This window comes from Thunnus maccoyii, chromosome 16 (genome assembly GCF_910596095.1).
Source record: "Thunnus maccoyii chromosome 16, fThuMac1.1, whole genome shotgun sequence".
NCBI classification, from domain to species: domain Eukaryota; kingdom Metazoa; phylum Chordata; class Actinopteri; order Scombriformes; family Scombridae; genus Thunnus; species Thunnus maccoyii.
The window spans coordinates 16,845,997-16,869,050 of NC_056548.1; the positions used below are offsets into that span (position 1 = coordinate 16,845,997).

At 41.0% G+C, this 23,054-nt stretch overlaps 2 protein-coding genes across 2 annotated transcripts; one reads left to right on the forward strand and one right to left on the reverse strand.

Moving 5' to 3' along the window:
* The first annotated feature begins 1,641 nt into the window (after positions 1 to 1,641).
* LOC121913946 (transmembrane protein 179) lies at positions 1,642 to 4,739 on the forward strand. Its single transcript, XM_042436806.1, has 4 exons — positions 1,642 to 2,312; positions 2,903 to 3,040; positions 3,127 to 3,205; positions 3,288 to 4,739. The coding sequence occupies exons 1-4, from the start codon at positions 1,822 to 1,824 to the stop codon at positions 3,459 to 3,461; spliced, it is 882 nt and encodes a 293-aa protein (XP_042292740.1). The 5' UTR covers positions 1,642 to 1,821; the 3' UTR covers positions 3,462 to 4,739.
* On the reverse strand, positions 4,549 to 20,130 carry c16h14orf180 (chromosome 16 C14orf180 homolog). The gene is made up of 9 exons (XM_042436804.1): positions 19,768 to 20,130; positions 18,977 to 19,007; positions 14,806 to 14,892; positions 12,038 to 12,158; positions 10,061 to 10,091; positions 9,842 to 9,950; positions 7,576 to 7,739; positions 7,292 to 7,424; positions 4,549 to 6,254 (listed from the first exon to the last, which is right to left on the reverse strand). The coding sequence occupies exons 1-9, from the start codon at positions 19,918 to 19,920 to the stop codon at positions 6,049 to 6,051; spliced, it is 1,035 nt and encodes a 344-aa protein (XP_042292738.1). The 5' UTR covers positions 19,921 to 20,130; the 3' UTR covers positions 4,549 to 6,048.
* Positions 20,131 to 23,054: the final 2,924 nt, after the last annotated feature.

The following is a 23,054-nucleotide window of genomic DNA, read 5'->3' on the forward strand; positions in this document are numbered from 1 at the left end:
GGGACTACATTTGGGTTAGCATCTTCCACCTCCCTCCCTTCCTCCCTCCGTCCCTCCCTCCCTATGTGGTTTGTTCTGGGGGTGAATAACTTAACACATATTTCAGCTTGACACACTTCTGCTCTGGGTCTCCCCTGGGTGCCCAGTTCACGAGCCCACACATGCTGTATTATTTAAAAGTGGGGTTTGGAGTTCTGTGTGTGTGGATGCGCATGTAATCTTCTGTTTGTGTATTGGGAATACCTTATGGAGTTGTTAGGCCTTTCCTTGTGACCTTGCAGGTGTGGCAGCACCTCTGATACCAGATGATGTCTGTGGTCTAACGTGCGTCAACATAAGCATGTCAGCACAGTAAAGATTTGAGCTTTATTTTTTAGATTTTCTTTTTTTTTTGCAGGTCTGTGCTTTGATCTTTGTATTAGAAAAAGGAGAAAATATTGTTTCACAAGCAGTATAGTCCTCCTATACTGCTTGTATAGGATGTTTTTATGATATCATATATCATAAAAACAGCAAAGTGATTTATAATAGGAAATAATAATCTGGGCAATTTATCAAGAATAAAGATCTGCCAACAAAAATGCCCACGAAGCATAAGTAGAAATACCTAATGATGTTAAAAACCAAAGCAGCTCAGAGTGTCGAAATGAAATCAACTTTCTGGTCAAGACCACACACACACACACACACACACACACACACACACACACACACACACACACACACACACACAGAAACACACACAATAACTCAAGCTAATCTGAGAACTGATAACATCATGGAAATCAGAGTGCTGCGGTGCAAAATGGCACATAAATCATGTGCAGGGAAGGGGATGCAAAATACTGCAGTTTGTATGATGGATACAAATAGCTGTCTGATGTCTGGAAAGCTCTCGTATAAATACTTGTCTTTGTGTTGCATGGGTTTTTTTCCCCAGGAAACTGCAGGACTATTAATATCTTCAAATGAAAAATTAGTCACTAGTGATGCTGTCTCTGTTGCAACTTTGTCCTCATCATCTCAAAATTAATGTTTTTACATTTTGTATCTCTCCATCCTCCCATTCTGCAGCAGGCTATGTGGTGGCTAATCAAGGAAATAATCATACTTCCAACATAAAACAGGGGAGGTCTAGACTATGCAGTGAGGTGACAGGCAGCAAGCACCTCGCCCACTGGAGGGCACTGTGAGTAGTGCAGAGGTTGGGTGGCTGAGGAAGGGGAGAGACACCTGGGCCGGCCCACCAGATGGGCTTAGCATGTCAGATGGCTGTGACAGCTACCTGCCCTTCCTTAAGGACTGTCACCGTGTATAAATAAACCATTACTCTAATTTGTGAGCAATGTGTGAACAAAATATGTGTGTGTACACGGGTATGGTTGCATTGAACCAACTGATGTACATTTCTTAAGTGTTGCATAAACATTCATTTTTTGCTGTTTGTTTGTGGGTATTTGTATTAACCTCTTAATCCTCAGTCAGTGCAAACTCATTATACTCAAATCTACAGAACTTTATTTTAAATTCTAGAGGAGATTACAAATCTTCCAAAAAACAGCAAACATGTCAGGCTTAATTTTGGGGAAACATGCATAAAATGATGCACGAGACATTTATAATATTTGTATTTGATGGAATAGTGCAGCCATAATGGCATGGAGCTGGAATAAGCGGATACAGAAATACACAGGTACCTGATACTGAAGTTGTTTTTCCCAACATTTTATGTGCTGTACTGTAACCTACCTAAGAGGATCACGGGGAAAACTGTGTGTTAAAGGGTTAAATGTCATAATTATTTGCTAAATACTTGACCAAATGGGAACACCAGTGAAGAGGAATCTCCACAGCCTGGTTGGAGATAAGATGGAGAGCCCTGAAGGCCTCAGTCTGCTCATTAATTTGCAGCAGAGCGCGTCGTCGGATGCTGCGCCTCCGCTCATCGCTGCCTCCACTGCGCAGCCGCACTTTCTCCAGGACGCAGAGCCCGAAGAGGGAGACAGAAAAATGGCCCTCGATAATTTAATTTTCGCCCAATGCATCCTTTACTTTTTAGCCTTCGTGTTCGGTTTCATCGCCGTGGTGCCTCTTTCGGAGAACACGGAGGATTTTGGAGGGAAATGCCTGCTGTTCACGCGGGGTATGTGGCAAAATGAGAACATCACTGTGTCGAAGCAGCGCTTCATCGTGGAGGAGTGGGGACCCGAGTCCTCCTGCAGCTTCATCACTTTTGTCGGGATAGCGTCCCTCATCCTGTCCGCAGTGCAGGCTTGGAGACTGCTGTTCTTCCTGTGCAAAGGACACGACGAGTGAGTGACCGTTCACTTGTGCTCGTTCAACACAATTCAATACCAGCACTATAGAGAGCTCGATAGGACCCGCTATATAAAGCTTTAACGGCTCAGTGAAAATGTGTCTTTTCTGTCCTTCTCCCACGCCCTTGTCTGCACGCCGCTCTGACAGAATCATAGAATTACAGAATCACCATTAAATGCGTGTATTAGACTATAAACTGTGGTATAATGGTTGGATTTTGAATGAACCTATAAAAACGACTAGTCACTGTCGTCCTTCTTTAGAAACATGGAGGAAATACAGTGTTGTGTTGCCTTTGAACAATTAACATACCAAAGGCTGTCAGGACAGCTGTTTTTTTTTATCTTGTTTTTACATATTTTGTGATATTTATCCATCATGTAACAGTGTATTTTTTCATGTGTCAATGAAAGGCATCATTCATCACCAAATGAATGCTGCAGCTTGTAACAGGCCTAACTGTATTTCAGTGACGAGCCTACAAGTTACAGAAAAAGATGACAAGCATGTCTTTAAACCTTGATAATGTGCCAGTGATCGAGACGTTACAGTTTTCAATGTTTCTGTTCTCTCCTGCCTGCAGCTCCATCTTCAACGCCTTCCTCAACCTGCTGATCAGCTCCCTCGTGGTGTTCACAGTCTTCCTGTCCAGCACCATCGTCAGTGTGGGTTTCAACCTGTGGTGTGACTCCATTACTGAGGGCGGGACTATGCCCAGCAGGTGAGAGAGCAGCACACTTTTCAGAGAATTTCATTATAAAGAAGAGTCATCCTCCTAAATGTTTGTTTATGTGCATTGTTTTTTAGCTGTGAGGACCTGCAGGACACTGACCTAGAACTCGGGGTGGACAACTCTGCTTTCTACGACCAGTTTGCTATAGCTCAGGTAAGACTGTTTTTTTTTTGTGGTCATATCATCCACAAAATCCTGAATCTCATTCATAAATACAATGATTTTCCTCCTGCAGTTCGGCCTGTGGGCTGCCTGGCTCACCTGGCTTGGGATCGCAGTGATGGCCTTCCTGAAGGTCTACCACAACTACAGACAAGAGGACCTGCTGGACAGCCTGATCCACGAGAAGGACCTGCTGCTCGGCCGCTCCTCAAGCCGCAGCTCTGACCTCAAGACCGGCCTCATCTAGAAAACCAGAGGACGCACAAACACACACACACATGCTCACAAAAATCGTACAGTCCTCTCGCCTGCCATGAGAAACACCAATGTTTGCCTATGTAGACAATCAAAATCAATTGGCTTTTGCTCCCATTGACCATGGATTGAAGCAAACTGAAGGGTTTCGCTTTGTTCTCGAAAGGTAATTGATTTCCCCTCAAAAAAAATCCACCAATGGTTGTTAATCCTTGAAGAGTCCTGCTTTATTGAGTTCATCCATCCACTGTGTGTGCATTTCTCTTCAAGACACACAACAATAGGCTAGTTAAGCTCTGATAGTATTAAAACCATTTAATGGAACCCCAGTTTTTCTTAAATCATGAATTTCTATTCAGTAAAACAGTATTAATGGCTTGGACAGATTGTCTGATGGATCATGTTGTCTTTGTGAAACTTCTGCATGGACCTAATGCATGACAAATTAATACGGTGGTTTTTAGATGTAAAGGGATGTTATTTTGTTTTATACACCAATAAATGTGTTCATTTCTTCCTGGTAGGGTCCGCACTGCGTCACGGTGAAGCGAGAACTCTTTGCATGCTGCAGCAAAGTAAAATGATGTGTGCTTTTGCAGTGTATTCACACTTTTATCAACAGTTATAAAAAGGTGTTTTGTAAAGACAAAAAAAAAAAGAAGTTCAGAACATTCATGTATTGGGCAGCCTGTCCAAAAAATGCTTTTAGCGACTTGTGTGAGATAAATAACAAATCCTATCTTGTGCCATATAGTAACTCAGGCTTCTCCTTCACACTCTATAGGCTACAAACCTATATACTGTATTACTGTGAATAGACGCACAAATATGCCTGCATGCATCTCTCTCCCTGTTACGTACACATCACGCACTCAGTTATTGTCAGAGATTACAGGAAGGAAGCAAGTCACCTGCTTGACTTTGATAGGCAATGACAGTTTTATTTAAAACAATTGAAATCATAAAACGGTAGGAACTAAGAAAACCCTCCATAAAGGCACTTCTTTCAAAGTGACCATAAATGTTATTTGGACAGCTGTGAAATGCAGCTACTGAGCTAAATGTGCATATACAGGACATGAGTTCACTGGGTATTGTTTTATTGCTAATGACAATTTAGTTTGACAGTACAGAGTCAAGAGTATTTCTTCTTATACAGGTGTTATTAGCCTCATATTGCTTTGACATTCAAATGTGAAACCTCAAAAATCCTACGCTTTCCTTTGAGTTCCCTGAAACCTGTTATATAAAGAACAATGTTTTACTGGAATCTATGTGATGTGTGTTATTGCTCATAACAAGAGGTCTGTGGGATGTGCATCACTGCGCCCTTTGATTCCTAATCCATTTGTGTGATGGTTTTGGCTTATTGAATTTTATTCGCTTCATTTGATAAAGGGACTCACAACATGGACATACAGTATCCCGCTCTGTTATATTTCTGCGTTTGGCCTCAAAATAATAGTAAAGAACTCGATATAAGGCGTACGTCTTCCAGCCCACACACAATCCATACATTTGTCCAAAGCTTGATTAGCATTTGACATCACGATTAAAACCTGAATATTGTTCTGAAATAGAAATGTAACAAAAAGTTTAAAAAATTTTAAAAGAATCTAAAGTTGGATATTTGCGTAGATGCAGATACACAGTATAGAAGAATAAATAACATTTAGAAGAGAGGAGGATATTTTGGTGAGATTCAAGCGGTTATAAAGAGGAACACTGTCAAAAGCATAAAGCATTCATTCAGTTTGAGTATATTCTCTTCGAGGATAGATAAAGAGAGAGAATTCATAATATTGTGCTGCAGATCTCCTCAGTGGGACTAAGAATCAGCTGAAGACAGTCAGCCATACAGAAGACCAGACAATATAAAGTCTGTAAAGAAAGAGGTGTTTTTTTTTTTCATCTGTTAGTCGTTCGCCCTGGTACTGGGAAGTGATGCAGCCCTGTGTTGTCTTTCTCACTGATCATTATGGAACAGCTTACACATTTGTTCTTCCATCCTCCTCCTCTCCTCGCATGTGCCGGTCAAAAGCCGCTTCCAAACATATCTACATTCATTTATGTGCAATTACAAGGCTGAATATTGTGATAGTCCTTAAGTATATTGAACCACATATACACATTCAGTTCTGTGTAATATCTGATATACAGAAATCATGTAACAAAATAAATATATGCATTCCATGGAAACATTCACTCACATACAATATAGACTGTGACTGTGAACTGAAAATGTTATGGTGATCAAGTGAGCATTATACGTGAACATTAACATTGCGAATGTGCAAAAAAATGTCAGTACAACTTAAATAAGGAGTGGCTTTCCCACCACTTCAGTACATATTGTATATACACACATGGACATGGAAGCTACATATTTCTGGGATTACACATTTTTTCCCTTTTTCACTGTGACAGTGTACAGAGACCACAGACAGTGTAACTTACGGAGCCTTGCCAAATGGCTGAGGTGTTTATAGGCCTGGGCACCTTCAAAGATAGGAAAAAGAGGGGTCTGAAAAAAAAAAAAAAGGAGGAGGCTCCACGTCTCCACCTGTGGTCGGTCTCAGTCACTGCATGGTCAGCCATATCCAACAGCCCCACAGAAGCTGTTTCATATGCAGCAGGTAGACAGCCAAAGCGGCCTCCAGCTCCTCGCACACCCTCTGCGGGCGCTGGCGGTCCGTGCAGTACATGGCCACGCCCAGGAATGACATCATCAGGAAGAGGCAAGTGAACAGGGCGAGGTGGGGACGGGACGGTGTCGTCTCATAGGCTACACAAACAAACACACACCCAAACACATAAAACAAGACCAGTGTGTTACAATGAGCATTTGAATTGTCACATGCTTAGATTTCTCACTTTGCTCTATAACAAGACCTGGTGAGAAGCAGGTTTTTGATGGAGGATTTAATGTGATTGTGCCTTGTCACACAAACTGTGCTTTCTGTGTCTCAAACATTGTTAAAAAGGGTGTTATAGTGAGATGCAACACTCCATATTGCATTGCAACAAAGTTAATCAAAAGTAGAATTTAACCTATGTTTTAACAACCAACTTAAAACCTCTGTTTTGATGCTTTTCTCCACACATAATTAGATCCAATGCTCTCTCTTAATGAAAAAGTGCAGTGCTGTTTCCTCATGCATATTGTGATTCTGTATACTTCCAGATAGACTTACCACCTAAACAGTCACAGTAAGGAATGTCTGTGAAGCCGACAGAAAAGCCGTCAGTCAACATGAGCAGCTTCAACGGGCTGCTGTGCCCCTATAGACTCTACTATCTCTCTGGGACAGACGCCATGGTGCCTCATTTGCATGCATAATTAATTATGAAGAGTAAATCACTTGCTTGTGTTTGGACGTCTCTCTTACATTATTTTTAAATAGTGCAGAATCCCCAAAGGACATTACGTTTATGATGCAATCTCCTGACGTTTTAATGCATTTTGTTCATTCTGTTTACTGCTGTTACATGTGGGTGGAGGGGCCCGTGTGCAGTTGGGATAGCAGGGATTTCGAGGAAAATTTTACAAACAACTGAAATTAAAATTCATGTGGTTACTGTATGATTGCATTCATGTATTCATGTTTCTGTAAATGTAGAGCTGAGATGGACAGGATGCAGAAAAAACATGGGTGGTATGCAGCCCGTCATTGTAGTTTGCTAAAGGTGTTAAAGCACCAGAGGGCAGCATGGTCTCTAAGGTTTGCACAAACACAAACAAATCCTCTTTTTTCTCTGCACCGACTGTGACTGAGCAGGATGTACTCTGTGCAAACTTTTTACTTGTTTGCATTTTCTCACCATGTACTGTGGTCTCTGGCTCCCTGAATCGAACCCTCCGCTCGCCTTTCCGTCTGTGGGTGGGTTCTGTGTCTGACCCGTAACTGGGGCTTGGCCTCTTTAGAATAGAGGTGGGAACTTTGCCATTGGTTATCTGAAAAAGATACAATTCAGGATGAGTAGGACTCATTACAAGACATTTCAAAGAACCAGCAGCAAACAGCTGGAGGGTACAGATCTTCTACAAACAAACTCATAACTTGAGTAACACTGCTGAAGATGGCTGCAGGTGTTGTTCTCTTTACCATAGGTTTTGGTGTGTCCTCCTGTTGGTGGTGGGTGTCCTTTCTGTGGCGGACCTCTGAGTGTTTCTCCCGGTGGGAATGAGGAAGACAGTTTACGGTGTCTCTGATGGATTCTGCAGCAGCAAACCGTTTGGACAGCGCAGACACACACTGACCCAGGGAGTCTAACAAGAAAACCATGACCATACATGTGTATCAATCCAGTGCTGCTTCAAACTGGAGACTGCACAGTCTGCTCTGAAGACAAAGTTAAACATACAAAGTTAAACTTGCAAATGTGTTTGAGAAAACACCCATGTTAACTCTGTCATCTCCAGGTAGAGCTAAGTAGGATCAAGTTAAAAACACTGATGCAAAGATGGTCAAAAACCCTCTGATTCCATATTTGCACTATTAAGTCAAGACTTCAGTAATAATCCTTCTGGTGATACTCACCAAATGTAGTTTTAATTGATGTCATATTTTCTAAAAAAAAACATGTGCCACCACCAAAACTCAGTCTCAGCTCCTTCATTTGTATTGTCTAAAAGTTGTGGATTCCCCAAACTAAATACTGTGGGTCTTTTGCCAACATTGTCTCTCAACAATGGCTGATGAATTAGTCACTTGCTGACTGCTCAGTGATGTAATCAATTGATAAGTCAATCTATTCTGGGGAATTTTCAACTAGAGTACCTTGAATAACTGAGTAACCAAAAGCAAACAGTTTTATCTGTTAAAAACAATATAAAGATTTAAATTAACAACCTTTTCGCATTTTTGTAAAACTGACGCAATGTTAAGACCAATGCTTGATGTTAAATCTGTCAGACATTATTTTCTCACTGAGGCCAGTGGAAAAAAACACAAATCCTTGGTTAATTGGGTCTGTTTTCACTTTTATTAGACAGGAAGAAGCTGCATGGGCTAAGGCCAAGAGAACTGGGTAGCTTTTTGGACTACACACACACACACACACACACACACACACACACACACACACACACACACACACACACACACGCACACACGCACACACAGGTCATTAAGAAATATAGTACTTGAGCACTTTCCCATTCACTTGAATGGGAAAGTGAGTACAAACTTGTACTGTAAATGCACTTGATTTATTAAAAACAAAACAAAACAAATGTTAATACAACATTAGTGAAAATTTAATAAAGCTGCCAAATTTTGAAACATTAAATTTCCATTTCTATTACACTAGCCATTACTATATTTTTTGTGTCTTTTAAAATTGCACTAAGCTTAAATCGAGGTTTGCATATTTAGGGACAGCTGAAGATATCTCTTCACTGCTTAGTAGTTAAGCTTATCATCTTTTCAAAAAATGACCACATACTTCTACAGATCATACTGATCAAACTACAGTTAATATATTCCAGTTAAACTTGCAAATAAACACAAATAGCTTGTTGGCTTTGTGACCGACCCAGTATGCAGTGAAGGTTATCTAGAGCACAAGAGATATAAACACTTGAACATGCCTCTGTTGAAGCATGTTACTGTGGGTCAAAGAGAATTCCTCTGTGTACAACACAAAATGAAAGGTCACAGAAAGCGCAGAGGGACTGTTGTGTGTTGTGAAACTGTAGCTGCTCTCTGATTCCCCACTTTTGCTCTATTTCACCGAATGACCATCCAAGCTGAATAACAAGGAATGTTCTAAAGCTTTGCCTTTATCTATACTCCTTGTCTTCATGTACTGGAGCCGGTCCTGTTCAGCACCACTGCCTCTGAAAGCTGACTCAACTACAATGCTTCGTATTGCTTTTAACACCGCAGCACAGCAGTCCTCACAAAAATGCAGAGTTCAGATTCGGGCAGAGAGTTGCTTCCTCTTAATGCAAGCCAAGCATACAGTATGTACAACAAAACAGTGGCCTCAAACTGTCACAAAGGCACTTTTCTTTTTTTGCTCTGTAAAACCACTCTTGTGTCCAACATGACTACGACTGTTTATTAATTTAACATTTTCATGGGCTGACATAATTTTAAAGGCTAACTAAAGTGCTTTAAACCACAGTCACACTGCGCTGTGTGCTCTCTGACTCAGAGGAGATAACTTGTTCTTCAGATTAACATCACTGCTCTGGTATCGTCAAGCCTCACGAGACAAACAGGTCTCCACCCTCATGATTCAGACAGAGTTGCAGCAGTGTTATATATACTGCTGAGAGAGGTGTCCTCCATGTTGTCATCCAAGTAACATCACTTGATAGTCAGGATGACACAAAGTGGCACAGTGGCACAGGTGAGTGTTTACCTGAATATTCAGTCTTGCCAATCTCAGCATAGACAGTAGCCATAAGCTCCAGGCTTCTGGCTGTAATTGGGTGGTCGTTACCAAAGGCTCTCTGGTGGATCTTTGTAGCCTGAAAGATGCAGTGAGATGGGAAGTTAAAGCTAACACAGAAGTGACATTAAAACGTCTTATTTGTTCAAAAATCTCGAGAGAATAACAAAGAAAATGAAATCCACATACCTTACCGCTGTATTCTAGAGCAAGATGAGGTCTGAAAGGTAAAGGAAAAGAAAACAGCATTAAACAAATGTGATACACCTCAACTTTTTCTGTGACACTGAGATAAGAAATACTTTATACCTGCTGAAAGAAAGATGACTCTGATTTATCAGGTGAAGTCTACAATCTGCACATTCCTTCTCCATTTAAGCATATAAATAAATATTTTCAGAGATAACAACAATGCCTGACCTTAATGAAGTGTAGTGACCCGTGCTGGATTGTCAGGTGAGCATATCTGTTTCAGTGTTTGGAGCACAGCAGCGTGACAAATCTAAACATGCGTGTGCTGTGATTAGACACAGGCAGCAGGGCTGTTGGTACTCAGGCGCCTTATAGAGGAAGTGGAAACCTTCTGCTCCTGCCAGGACTGGCCACTCCTGTCTATTCTCTAGCGTGAATTAGAGAGGGCATGGCGCTTACAGGTTGGTTTACCCGCCCGAGCCCTTACACCACTCCTCTGCTTAGTGTTAAGCTAGTTGAACATAATGTGGTACACTGAGGATCTGCCAGCTGTTCTGCTCATATCTACCCTGGAAAGCCAGCCAAGGACATTCATCACCATCACACCCCTCACATGTGCCTATAGATGTAGAGCAAGCTCTGTTTAGTGTGACACATGTCAGCTTGTTGTTCCAAACCCACACTTCCCTTCAATTAGTAATGGCCAGGTGTCGGTTTGCACTGCTTTAGAAGGTCCGTCTTAGGGGACATCTGATCAGCAGAGACAGAAAAAGCCATTCACTGTCCCAAAGGACTTCCTATGACATCGCTGAAAAAGTCAGGAAGTATCACAACTTCCTGTCCACAAGATAGAAAAACTGGCACTGAGGCTTATGGTGGAGGCAGTAAGAGCTTTGGGACCTTAAGACTATTTCCGTACTTAGAGTAACCAAAGCCAATTTGTGTGGTTTTTTTTTTTAAGTTCATCATTTTGTACAACTTTTATAGTCTTCAAAGGGCAAGTTTCTAAAAGAGGAAAGATCAAAGAGCAGAATCAAATTCCTGCTTGTCCTTATTTATCCAGAAACCCAAGCCTCTTGATACTGTCATGCACAATCAGTACCATCTTGTTTAAGCTTAACTACTGTATGCTCCTTGCATTAATGAAGCACTGTGACCAGCCCTCCACCGGGCCAACCTTCCACCCTCCGTCACCCTCTCTGGCAATCAAGTTAAATGGCCTAATCCAAACAATGACAACACAGGCAAAGAAAATAGGTGCATGCTATGGCCTAACAAAGTACCCCTGCAACAGGAGACACCAGATCTAGTTAAGGTGTTCCTCCTGTAACACTCACGTAGAGTGCGGTGTCTCTTTTCTCCACATCTACAGGGAAATTCAACTCTGGCCGAAAAGACTCAGAGCTGGAGTTTATCTAGTCCGAAAAATTTCCATTCCAGAAAGGTGAATGTGTGTATGTGAAAGGGCAAAGCATATGCGTATATTTCTTTGCCATCTTTCATAAAGTATTCAAAATATTTTAAACAAGACCTGTGACTATGACATGTTGATAAAAGCAAAGATAAAATTGAGTGAATACTTTAAGTGGAGATTTAAAAGTCACACAAATCTACCCTACTGTTCACTTTCATTAAATTATTTATCTCAAGATTATTTTCAGAGCGATTTATCAACATTTTGCTTGTGTAATAAAACTGACACAAAACAGACACAAGTGCCAATATACTGTTTGCTTTGTTACAACTGAATTTGCATAATTTTCACTTCAGCTCTGATCACTGCTGTGAAATGATGACATTGTAAGCATATAGTCCAATATCTGTATACAAAACTGGTGATAAAACAGTAGTAAAGGTGAATTTATTTAACTATAAATTCACTCATAAAGTGCCCACTGAGCCATTAAACTCACGGAACATGTAATGCCCCATTAATTACAACACAATGGAAGCTACAGCAGGACACAGTTTTACCTTTTGCTCATGATGCAAAGCTGGGCCAGCCGTTCGAGGTGCTGTGCCTGGGAGGCCTGCTCCGAGAGCTCCTCTGGGGTCGTCCATCCTGCGGAGCCCAAAGTAGCCTCCTCCTGAGGCCCTGTTACACAAACACAGGGCATGGAATCAAAGTCAGCCTGCCAACCACTCTGCTTTCTTTCTGCTTGCCAATCTACCCCTTTTTCCTCACTATCCCTTGCTCTCTTTACCTCTCTACTACCACTGCAACGGGTTTGAAAAATAAAGCCCAAAAAGTATCTTGCTACAAGCCCGTTTGGCACTGCTGCAGACTTTAAGCCTGAACAGCAGAGTGGAGCCAACTGAGGACTGGAGACAAGTGAGCAGAGATAAGGACAGGGGAGTGCGGATAAGGCAGTCAAACAACATACTCACCACGCCCACTGACACGCATGCACACGGTGACAAACCACAAACATACAGTGTGTACTGTACACATTGAACACACATACAACAGTGGAAGTGGAAATGAGTTTGGCTTGTAATCCATGCCACAAGCAAGTGCAAATAAATCATTGTAACAGGTAAATACTTTAGTTTGCTTTACAAAAAACAAATAATGACCATTATTTCAGCTGTCCGTCGGGAGATAGAGAGAAGGGCAAACTTGAAAAAGACACCAGAGAGAGAAAGAAAGCTTGTAAGCTGCAGCCAGAGTGCCAGCTCTGCCCCTGGAGAAGTCCAAGTGAATGCTGAATCAGAGGCGTCAGTATTCAATATAGTCCCTTCAGGAAATTGCCATCTTATGATCACAATAATTAATACCAATTCAACCAATCCTCCCAATATTTGCAGGGGCTTGCAATTTTGAAAAATTCCCATAATTTCTCTGCATTAAAAACGCTACTAGGAAGATTTTGACATCAATATATCATTATAACTTTAATTTCCGTAATGTGCAATGAGAGTGAAAGACAGTTGAGACGAATCCATTGATATCCTCTATTTCGTATTGATATTGTGTGCGACCAGGTTGGATTCACAGGAGCTGGCTGAAGGCATTACGGCACAAAGTAAGCCTTTCGAAACAAAACTTGCTTTATCAACAAAAATAACTCCTCATTTACGGTTAGCAAGGCTCTTCAACCTTTCCTCTCCTCATCAAAACAAACCCCATGGGTAAATGCTAGGTTGGATCAGCCAAAGGGATGAACTCTCCTGTGTGTGGTTAAGGTTAGGGCTAGGCTAAGGTCAAGGTTAGGGTTAGCGTAAGGTTCGGGATATGTGCACAGTGAAGAAACACAACTCGTACAAATCTCACAAGAATTTTGCAAATTGGCCCTCTGGCTGATCCAATCTAGCCAAGAGGGTCCGACTGCAGCACCTCAGACCCTCCTCAGTCCCCTCTCATGCAGGTGTTATCACCCTGACAAGAAGTGGACTTAGCTGCAGGAGACCACTGTACACTTCTCGTTTCCAACCACGACTGTAACATCTTGTCGTGGTGTTTACTGTTGCCATGACAATGAAAGTTGCAACTTTAAGGAAGTACTAACCATGTTTCAAGTGATCATTTTAACCCAAACCATGGTCTTTCCTGAACCTTAACCAAATGGTTTTTGTGGCTAGACCTAACCAGACATTAACCACAGCATTGTCACACCATAAAATATAATTATTAGTTGTAGTCGTTCGGGGCTTTGCTGCTTTGAGAAAGCAGTGGCAACCGGCAGTGCAGTAGTGCCCTTGCCTTATGAAAGTTGAAACAAACTTTTAAATTATACCATGTAGATCTAATATGAGTTAAAATTCAGCAACTGGATTGCTTATTTCTTGCCTCAGATTTGTTCAGAAATAGATTTTGGTGGACTGCTAAGGTGAAATAAGTGAAAATGTACGTACTTTGTACAATGGAACCCTACAAGTCATGCTCAACCCCCATTGGCTCACAGAACTGGGGGCCTCAGGAGGGAGGTCTGAAGCTGGACCCCTCTCAATCTAGCACCAACTAACCCCATGCCAGTTGGCAAAACAGGAAGTGATAGAGTTTGTGGGAAATGTGGTCTTATCATGGGCATTAAAAAAAAAAAAAACACATTTTTTTCCTTGCAATTTTTGCCAATTCCCACAAATTTTCCGCAAAAAAAATCACATAAAACTTCACAAATTGCATCACAATTTTTGAGAAAAGCCACTTCAGAATCAAGCATCTTTGATCACAACAAACACAAAAAACCCTGCAAAATCCTAAAGGGAATATAGTGACACACAGCTCCTAATGAGATAGTGCAAAGCGTGGCCATTTGTCTTCTACTATGTCTGTCCCCAATCTCCTCCACTGTGCCCACGCTTTGCTGGGCTGCTGCCTCAGCAGCAGACAGAGAGGAAGAGGCAGACGTCTGGAGCAGCAGATGATGAATGACCGGCCTTGCTGAGAAAGCTGGCTTAAAGCTCCACCAGGTATATTGTAAACAAAGATGGAGCTGGGTCAAATGTGTTGTCATGTCATATTACCTTAACGACATGAAAAAAATAAATAAACAAAAAGATCTTCAGACTGTAGAAACATATAGTCTAAAAATCTATATCTTATTTGGAGGTTAGTTTGTAGATGTAGGTCACTTTGGAGAACTGCCTACTACAAACACAGCCCACTATCACTGGATCAACTGGCTATTTGGTACTTCTGTCTCAAAACTAAATAAATTAGACAAAAAACTTTACAGTGAGATGTCAAGCAATACAAGCAATATATGCCCAGAAGTATTCATAATGTAAAATGTACTTGCCTGTGCTCCCCTGAAGAGCCGTGAGCTCGATCAGTGCCACTTCATAGAACATTTTTTCAGCCTGAATGAACTGGAGGGCCTTCCCATCTGTTTATATGGGTGAAGGATCAGTCTCAGTTGTCAACAGGATTAGTCAGTTGTTGAAGTTAAAAACAGCCTCACTCCCTATCTCAACATTGTTTTTTTCCCCTGTTTTCTCCCTACCCCTCTTGAAAATGACCCCAACAGCCGAACAGAAAGTGTCCAAAGCAGATTGTTGACACTGAGTTCTGGATTTTGCAATATAGATTTCAAGCACTGGTGCCTGAGTCATTGTTTTTGTGCTGTGTTCCGAAGCTGAATTTTACAGTATCTGATAACACGTCATTGCATCATCATATTCCTATTTTAACGTTTGGTTTTTATCTTTTGTTTTCATCTTTTGTACAGACTTCTGTTGATTGATCTGCATGCCAGTTTTGTTTCCATAGAGGTACTCTCTATTAAAAGCCTCCCTAAAAATAGAGCTTGTTCACTTTGTTAAAAGTATTCTGCGTGCTGAGAGTCTGTCCCCCTGTAAAATGACACCATTGATGCTTGTCAGGTAAATTTAAAGACCAATGGGATGGAGAATGCTTAAAATAAACACAGTCCTGCCTGTCTAAATGTCCTACTTAACGACAGGTCTCATGTGTAAAACTATAAATTCCAGCCTAAGTTTTTGTCACAGTGGCCACACTACAGGCATATTATACTTCAATATATTTCACATAAAACTATCTACAACTTTCAGGTTGAGGTTGGAAAGACGGACAGTAGGTTTCCACTTTTATAGAACAGTTAAGCTTGTTACTGAAAATCACAACAGCTGGTTTCCTTCATTTTGTCACCAGGATAATGTTAGCACTGCACACTGTTGGAAGAATGTATTCGGTGAGTCACAGATTTGCTGGGAGACCCAAGACACATGATTTCTACATATGATCATCACCTAAAGGAAGGGGCAGTTTTCTGTCAGATGCATGAAAGATAAAACATCCTCTAAAATGTTTAGAACTGATGAGTACCAGAAGATACCAGAAAAGATCATGGATGGTAAGGGATGGCTGTTAATGGCCCGTTATGGTTCCTGTCTTAAGGGCTGTCAAATCTGACTATTTCAATATACTTTGCATCAAATGGAAGAGATAACAACAAACAAGCATGAAAAACTCAGCATTTTTAATAATATATTGAAAATCCCTATTTAAATGTAGCACATAATGCCATGAATTTCTTTTGAGTGACTATTAAAGTAAATATTACAGGATGGTTAGACATGCATTATACTGTACTTTTCTCAGCTCCTGGCTGTCACGGGGGAATAAGGTGAGTATGAGGTAGACCATCTGGAAGGGAGGATTAGGGGAGCAGCCATCATCAAAGGTCAGAGCACTACTTCTGCTGGCTATTTTTAGCCAGGCTGGACCACAATAACGACACAACAGGAACCTCACACAATCCTCTCCGGGGAATGTGCTCCACTATCCCCACACACACAAACATGCAGACACACACACACACACAATCACACACACACTCCAAAACTCGACAAGAACTTGCAATAACACTGGCACCTTCAAAGGCACGTCTGACTACACGTGCTGCACAACTCTGCGTGGGAGTGCACTAAAATAACCTCGTGAAGTACACAACACACACTGTAGGAACGTGGAATTTCTTCTAGCATTATACATGTTGTTATATGTAAGTTTAAATGTGACAAAGCTATATTGATTAGCTTGTGCTTGTTTACTTTGATATCCACCTTTATTTGAGATTAAAGTCAATTTGTCTGGGTCAGCATACTTTCCAAGAAACATGTATCAGTAAACACTCAGCAGCCAAAAGAGCTTTTGGCTCTGAACAAAGGTCACTTGTGGATACTGCCAGCTTTGATAACAATACATCAAGCCTTAAACGGCAGCACCACTATCAAATGCACCTAATATATTGTATTTGTCTGGAGTAAAGCCAGTACAGCAGCATGGAATCAGGATACTTTGAATATGTATATTCAGCTTTTTTCCCTGATTATGGATTTTGTTAGACCCATGAGACAACATGTGAGGACACACTGCAAATGTTTCCTGTGTTTTCCTGTGAAACTCCATGTTGCGCTCCCAGTATGAAAATGGTCCCATAATGCTGATGAGAAATACCGAAAAAAATTGAAGCAACTTTTAGAAGCATTTAACCAAAAACTTTCAAACTTTGCACACAATGAAACTGTAATTAACGTCCTCCACCCCCCACCCCCTCCCTATCATAGACCCATTTCTGACTTTTTTAGGGTGGGGCAGGGGATGTTTAGGGGAAGATAGCAGGTCAACAGTATATGCCACATAGAAATGGTATACATCATCTGAAAGCTGAGAACCTGAAGATTAATTTGAGATACAGCCCAGCACTGTGTGTCAAGGTTTTCTCATCATAAATCTGTAATAAACATTGTGTTTTGGTTAGGCGCCTATTCAAAATTTAAAGGTTTAGAGTGTATAAGGTCTTCGAGCATTATGATGGGACTATATGATGGCCATTCCCATGCTCAAGTTATTGCAGTAATTTTGGGGTTGATACCATTAGTTACACAGATTTAGTGCAAACTTTAACCATTTTTGACCACTCGAGAATTGATAAAAACGTGATTTGGTATCAAAAACTTTTGACATTTGGAGATTTCTGTAAGAATTGCATTTTTCAGTTGCTGGATGGTGAACAGTTCTGTTCGGGAAAATGCTCAGATCCCCTCATTGTCAATATACATAGGAAAGCCATACATCCTCTGAATGCCTGAGATCTCTAGTTTGTGGTTTTAAAGTTTCATGAGGCTGTGATTATCCTAGAGGTCAAAATTTTATACAGTGAGGTTAAATTTCAAAAAATGATCTCACTTCAATGAAATGGCTACTGTGGGGACTAACATCATCACACATGAATACAATCGGGCTCATTGAATCCAAACAAACTCAGTTTGTGCAATTCCAGTTCAGAGCTGGGATGATTAGTTGAATAATTGATTGGTTGATCGACAGAAAATTAATCGCCAACTATTTGACCATCAATTACATTTTTTAAGAAAAAATGACTTCTCAGATTCCAGCTTCTCACTTGAATATTTTCTGGTTTGTTCAGTCTTCTATGATAGTAAGCTAAATATCTTATGGACTGTTTTATAGACCAAACGATTAATCGAGAAAATAATAGACAGATTAATCATCAATGAAAATAATCATTAGTAACAGTCCTATATATTATGAATACTTACAATACTTTTAAAGTCATCATTTCAAATAGCTTCTGTCTGCTACTGACTTACAAAAAATAAATGATGTGGTTACATTTTTACAGTCGTAATATTACACTAAAAGTAAAACAATGTAACACGGTAAGTCTATCATACATAAAATACGACTGTTGACATAACACAACACCATTACTATTGATGACAGTATGTAATAATGCTGTATGTCAAAAGATTTAACCCTGCCGTGCCAGATGACCCTCTTGAGTAGATACCTTTTCACGCTGAGATGGGCCTGCTGATGGTTATTGATGAAGTGAAGCTCAGCAAATCGACCTATTTTGGAAAATGGACAGTGAGGGGTAAAGCCTTGCTGAGGCAGATAACCTGAGCTGGCAAGTTAAGTGTAGGAGTGTCTCAGTAACAGGGAGAGGAGCCATGGAGGTAATATATCCTGAAACGCAACACCTCTCTATTATCTCTATGTCCTATACGGCTATAGTTTATAGAAGCAGTGAAGTGGCGATGCACAGTCTAGTCAGTGCAGATACAGGTTAATTAGTGCTCTCCCACTCTGTTGTGCTGAGATAAGAGCCTACAAATCCTCTTAAGAGACAGACACACAGCCTGAGCTACACACAAAACGTATGGCATTCTAGGACAAATGTGTTATTATGAACTTGCCCAAAAGACATCCACTCATCCCCCATTAGTTTACACTGCTCTCTATAAAGGATCTGCATCCTCTATTGTGCAGGAATTTGCCATGACTGCATCCACTGGTATGTTCGCCTCATAGAAATAGAATACTATAGTACTATAGATAGGCTGCTTGCTAACACTTATAGGACAGTGAAAGTAAAAGTGCCAGATGTGACCGACTCTACTGATTTTACCAGTAAAGGATACAATTCTTTTCAGTGATGAAGAGTTCTGCAATCTGTTAAAGCACAGAAAAAAACAACCAAAGGACATGGTTAAGGGTTTCATTTCCAACATCATTCCCAGTTGTGTGTGTATGCATGATGTCATGAGTTGTCAAAACAAGTAATTCTGCTCTCCTTGCAGCACCGCTGGTCTGGTCAACATCATGCCACACGTTCCAAAGTTCTGGAGTAAAGGCTATGTTTTGACACCAGGGACATTCCTTCAGGCACTACTAAACCAAATTAAAATTGTAGCTCTGCCTTTGTAGGAAGGCCTTGGGCATCATGTAATCCGTTGAGATGGGCATCACATTGCCAGAACATTAAAATAGCAAAACATAACACACACAATGGAAGAGACATTAACTAAGTACTATTTTAAACTGTGTGAGGTGTCTAATAATACTGTTACTGTATATTACTGCTGCAGCCAACACCTCATTTAGCAGCATGCACACTATCAGTCCTACTGAGATGGAAATTATCCTGCATTGTCAACACAGGCACCCATGATGGACAGTGCTGTTAGATTTGACATTGCTGTTAGTGATATCAAGGTTGAACGTATCCTCTGTGCTGTGGTATGTAATTATTTATGATGCTCTAAAGGATAAGTGATACAAATGTGTCTATAGAGCTATGTAAATACATGATACAGCAGAGTTTGTAGATGCATGTGGTGAATATATACATACATGTGTGTGTAAGACAAAGAAAAGGGGGGAAGAAACATACTGGTTGTGTGTGTGCTCAGTCTTCAGGCAGCTTTCTCACCTGGTGTAGGCAGTTGGGCAGAGAGGTGAAGCTCTGCACATGGGTCAGTCCCAACAGGCAGCTGAGGAAGCAGTGGAGGGCGGCCTGGTACTCCCCCTGCTGCTGGAGCTGCTGTCCCAGCTCAAACAGGCCCTCCCTCCCCCCGTTCAGCATCCCCAGTCCCAGCCAAAGCCAGCACTGCCTCCCATCAGAGCTCCACCGGCCGAGGACAGACGCTCCTCTCTTCGCCACTCCACTGAAGCACCACAGGTAGAAAGAGACAGCCACACACAGTGAAATATATATATATTTTTAAAAAAATGCAGCTGCTCACATAAACACAGACAGAAAGGTGCCAGAGGAGGAGTGAGCAGCACAGCTTCCTTTCAGTCTCGTCTGTGCACAGTAAGTCAAGGACAGGTGGTAAGGAGCAGGCTGAGGGAGCTCCGGCGACTCACATAGAAAAGATCCATTCCCCTCCCTCCTCCCAGGCTGCACCAGGAAAGGAGGACAGAGGAAGTCAGAGAGTATTTGCTGCTTGAGTGGCAGAGCTTTGGACCAATCGCTGCTCTGCACACGTACAGTAGCTCCACCAGCATGTGTTTAGCACATTGGGTCTTTCTCCAATCCCTGAAAAGGGAAATTGCAATGTGGTATGTTTTGATGATGAAAAGCAAACATAATAAGCACCTGTTCTGTGATATCTAAACGTGGTATACAAAAAGATTTATATCTTTCACTTGATTGTCTCTGCTATTGCACATTATGTTTTACAGTGTGTGAGAGAATCATTTCGAGTCTTAATGCCCCACTTATGATTTATAGATGAGAGTGCATGGGAATTATGCACCAACAAGCAAACCAGAATAAATGCTGTGCGAGCATGTTTTACATTACCACAGAGAAACCAAGCATTTGTAAATTCTCTAAAGCAAACCAGACGCTCAATGCAAACATGTGGTCATTAGGAGCAGTCACTGTACTGTATGTGTGCGAGAGAGAAAGCACTCTCTTTCACTATCCAAACAAGGACAACAAATATTTATTCACGAGGAGTGCCTCCTGTGGATGTTTGCACACTTCCCTTCACACTTGGCTAATCAACATTAATATGAGGCCAATCTGTGCCTGTGGAGAGCGGGAAAGGGAGGAGAAGAGAGGATACAGCCACAACACTTAATCTATTGATGATCCAGGGGATTGTGAATAGGTTCTGACTTTTAGAGGAGCACTCCTTCCTACTCCTGCTCCATTTGGACACAAGCATGGTAGCCGGAGGAAATGAATGGGTAACACAAAGCAAATGGGCAGAGTCAGTCTCCATTAGTGTCCGATGCACCTAGGTAAGGGAGATGGGATTTTAATGGTTGTCAATGCCAGAGGACAGAGGATCAGAGAGCATTAAACTTGCACTGGCAGGTCAAACTCAGGGAACTGTGAACAGTGCTCATTTTGGACTAACAGCATCTAGAGCAGCCGTGGCACTTGATTATGCTGATGCAGGCCACTCTAGTTGCAGGACCGGGGAGCACAGACAGGTGATTCTGCTCACTTTACTGTGCTGTCAGTAGAGGTGAGTTAGAATGCAACAAGAAAGTAAGCAAAGCTTCTGATGTTATTGAGTTGGAGGGTCACGGGCCGACTCCTCAGTGTTCAGTCGTAATTGAAAGAGAGTGGGTGCCATCTCCTCATTACAGACCAGTCAAGCTGAACAAACACACATCAGGCACTGAGGAGGCAGCACTGGATGTTCTTCTCTTCGTGTTAACAACGTATGACAACAACCATGCAACAGGAAACCCATCCAAGCAGGACTGTAACCCTTTCAAGCTGAAAAAGTGTTATATTTACTATATAATGAGGCATAATGCAATATTGGATATGATGACATTACAGCAATATATGCTTTTTTGTAGGAATCACAGTGCTTGCTATGTTTGGTTATGTTGGAGAGGAAATAACATGAAAAAGATTGTCTCCCTCCACTCAAAAATGTGTTTTGCTTATTGTTCCCTCATTTTGATGTTTGAGCTTCACTGTGCAGAATGATGTATGTGCAATTTGACACTAGAAAGCTTCATCTGATGAATGATGCAAAGTTTCTCTGTGCTCAATTTGAATTCCAGTTTACCACATGGATGTATGGGCATGATCTGTGACATCACAATTAGTTAGGAAGCCAGTAGTGGTCCTGTATGCAACTTACAGTGTGATGTGGAAAGTTAAAGCCTGCAGTGCACAAACACTGAGAACGGTCTTTTCAGTGAGGGAGGAGATCTCTTGTGTCCCGCAGTTAAACATCTGAAATGAAATATATTTACATATTCATCGACTTTGCATTTTTTGATGAGGGAGAACGAGCAGATAAAACAAGGTCAAACTTGAACTGGAAAAACCATATCAGACACAAATTATTATTCAAACAAATATTTTTTTATGTGTCTTAAAACATGTCTGGAGGGGATGTTAAACAAATGTATTTATCCAGTTGTGTACAACATAAATCATTAAAAAAGTAGTAATTAAGGAGAGTATGAGGATGATGTGCAAATACTGCGCATTCAAAGTAAAATTAATCCCCCATGGGGTTATTTTTTAGGGAGTCCATGGATTAACCCTATATATTTTCATAGTCCATGGGTTTTACCTTTATCGTGAATATTTTGTAGATTTTTAACAGAAAGAGCTTCATAATTCAGGGATTTACTGGCTTTAGAATAGTTTCAACTATTCTAAAATCAATGCGAGGATGAACATTGACAATACAAAAAGCTACATTAGTGTAATATATATAGGCATGAATACAGAAATACATAAACAAATATATGTCAGAAGGAAGTTCATAGCTGTTCACTTTCTTTTACCCATACCGCATTATATCTCCACTGTAATTGTCATTTAATTACTTTGTCCAAAAAGATTCCTTGCCGTAATACATTTAATGTTGATTTATAGCCATAACTATTATGCTGCCTTTTGACGTTGCTGGAAATGATCCAAAAACCTTTTAGATTGGCTGCAGCTTTGCATATTGGAGACTGGACAACTGTTCAGCAGTGAAGATTTGCATTTCACCAACTGCAATCTGGTTTTCTAAGATTTTAATGTAAAATTGTTGCATGCAAGATTGACATTTATTGTCTCTAACCCTTACCAGCGCCAGAAAGCTGTAAATCATTTGCTCACATACTACTCCAAACACCTCTTTGTACATATGCTGGCAATCATTTTGACATAGATATTGGTTGATGTTCACTATTCTATGGTGCAAGAATGGAAATCTACCTGTAATTGGAATATTGATTGCC

Excerpts from the sequence above, each read along its gene's own strand:
- LOC121913946 (XM_042436806.1), top strand. The coding sequence starts at position 1,822 with ATGGGAACACCAGTGAAGAGGAATCTCCACAGCCTGGTTGGAGATAAG. Across the intron at positions 2,313-2,902 it reads CTGTGCAAAGGACACGACGA|CTCCATCTTCAACGCCTTCC; the intron begins GTGAGTGACCGT and ends TCCTGCCTGCAG. Across the intron at positions 3,206-3,287 it reads ACCAGTTTGCTATAGCTCAG|TTCGGCCTGTGGGCTGCCTG; the intron begins GTAAGACTGTTT and ends TTCCTCCTGCAG.
- c16h14orf180 (XM_042436804.1), bottom strand. The coding sequence starts at position 19,920 with ATGCTGAACGGGGGGAGGGAGGGCCTGTTTGAGCTGGGACAGCAGCTC. Across the intron at positions 19,008-19,767 it reads TGCCCAACTGCCTACACCAG|ATTGCAGAACTCTTCATCAC; the intron begins GTGAGAAAGCTG and ends GTGCTTTAACAG. Across the intron at positions 14,893-18,976 it reads CTTCATCACTGAAAAGAATT|ATGGGAAGGCCCTCCAGTTC; the intron begins GTATCCTTTACT and ends CCATATAAACAG.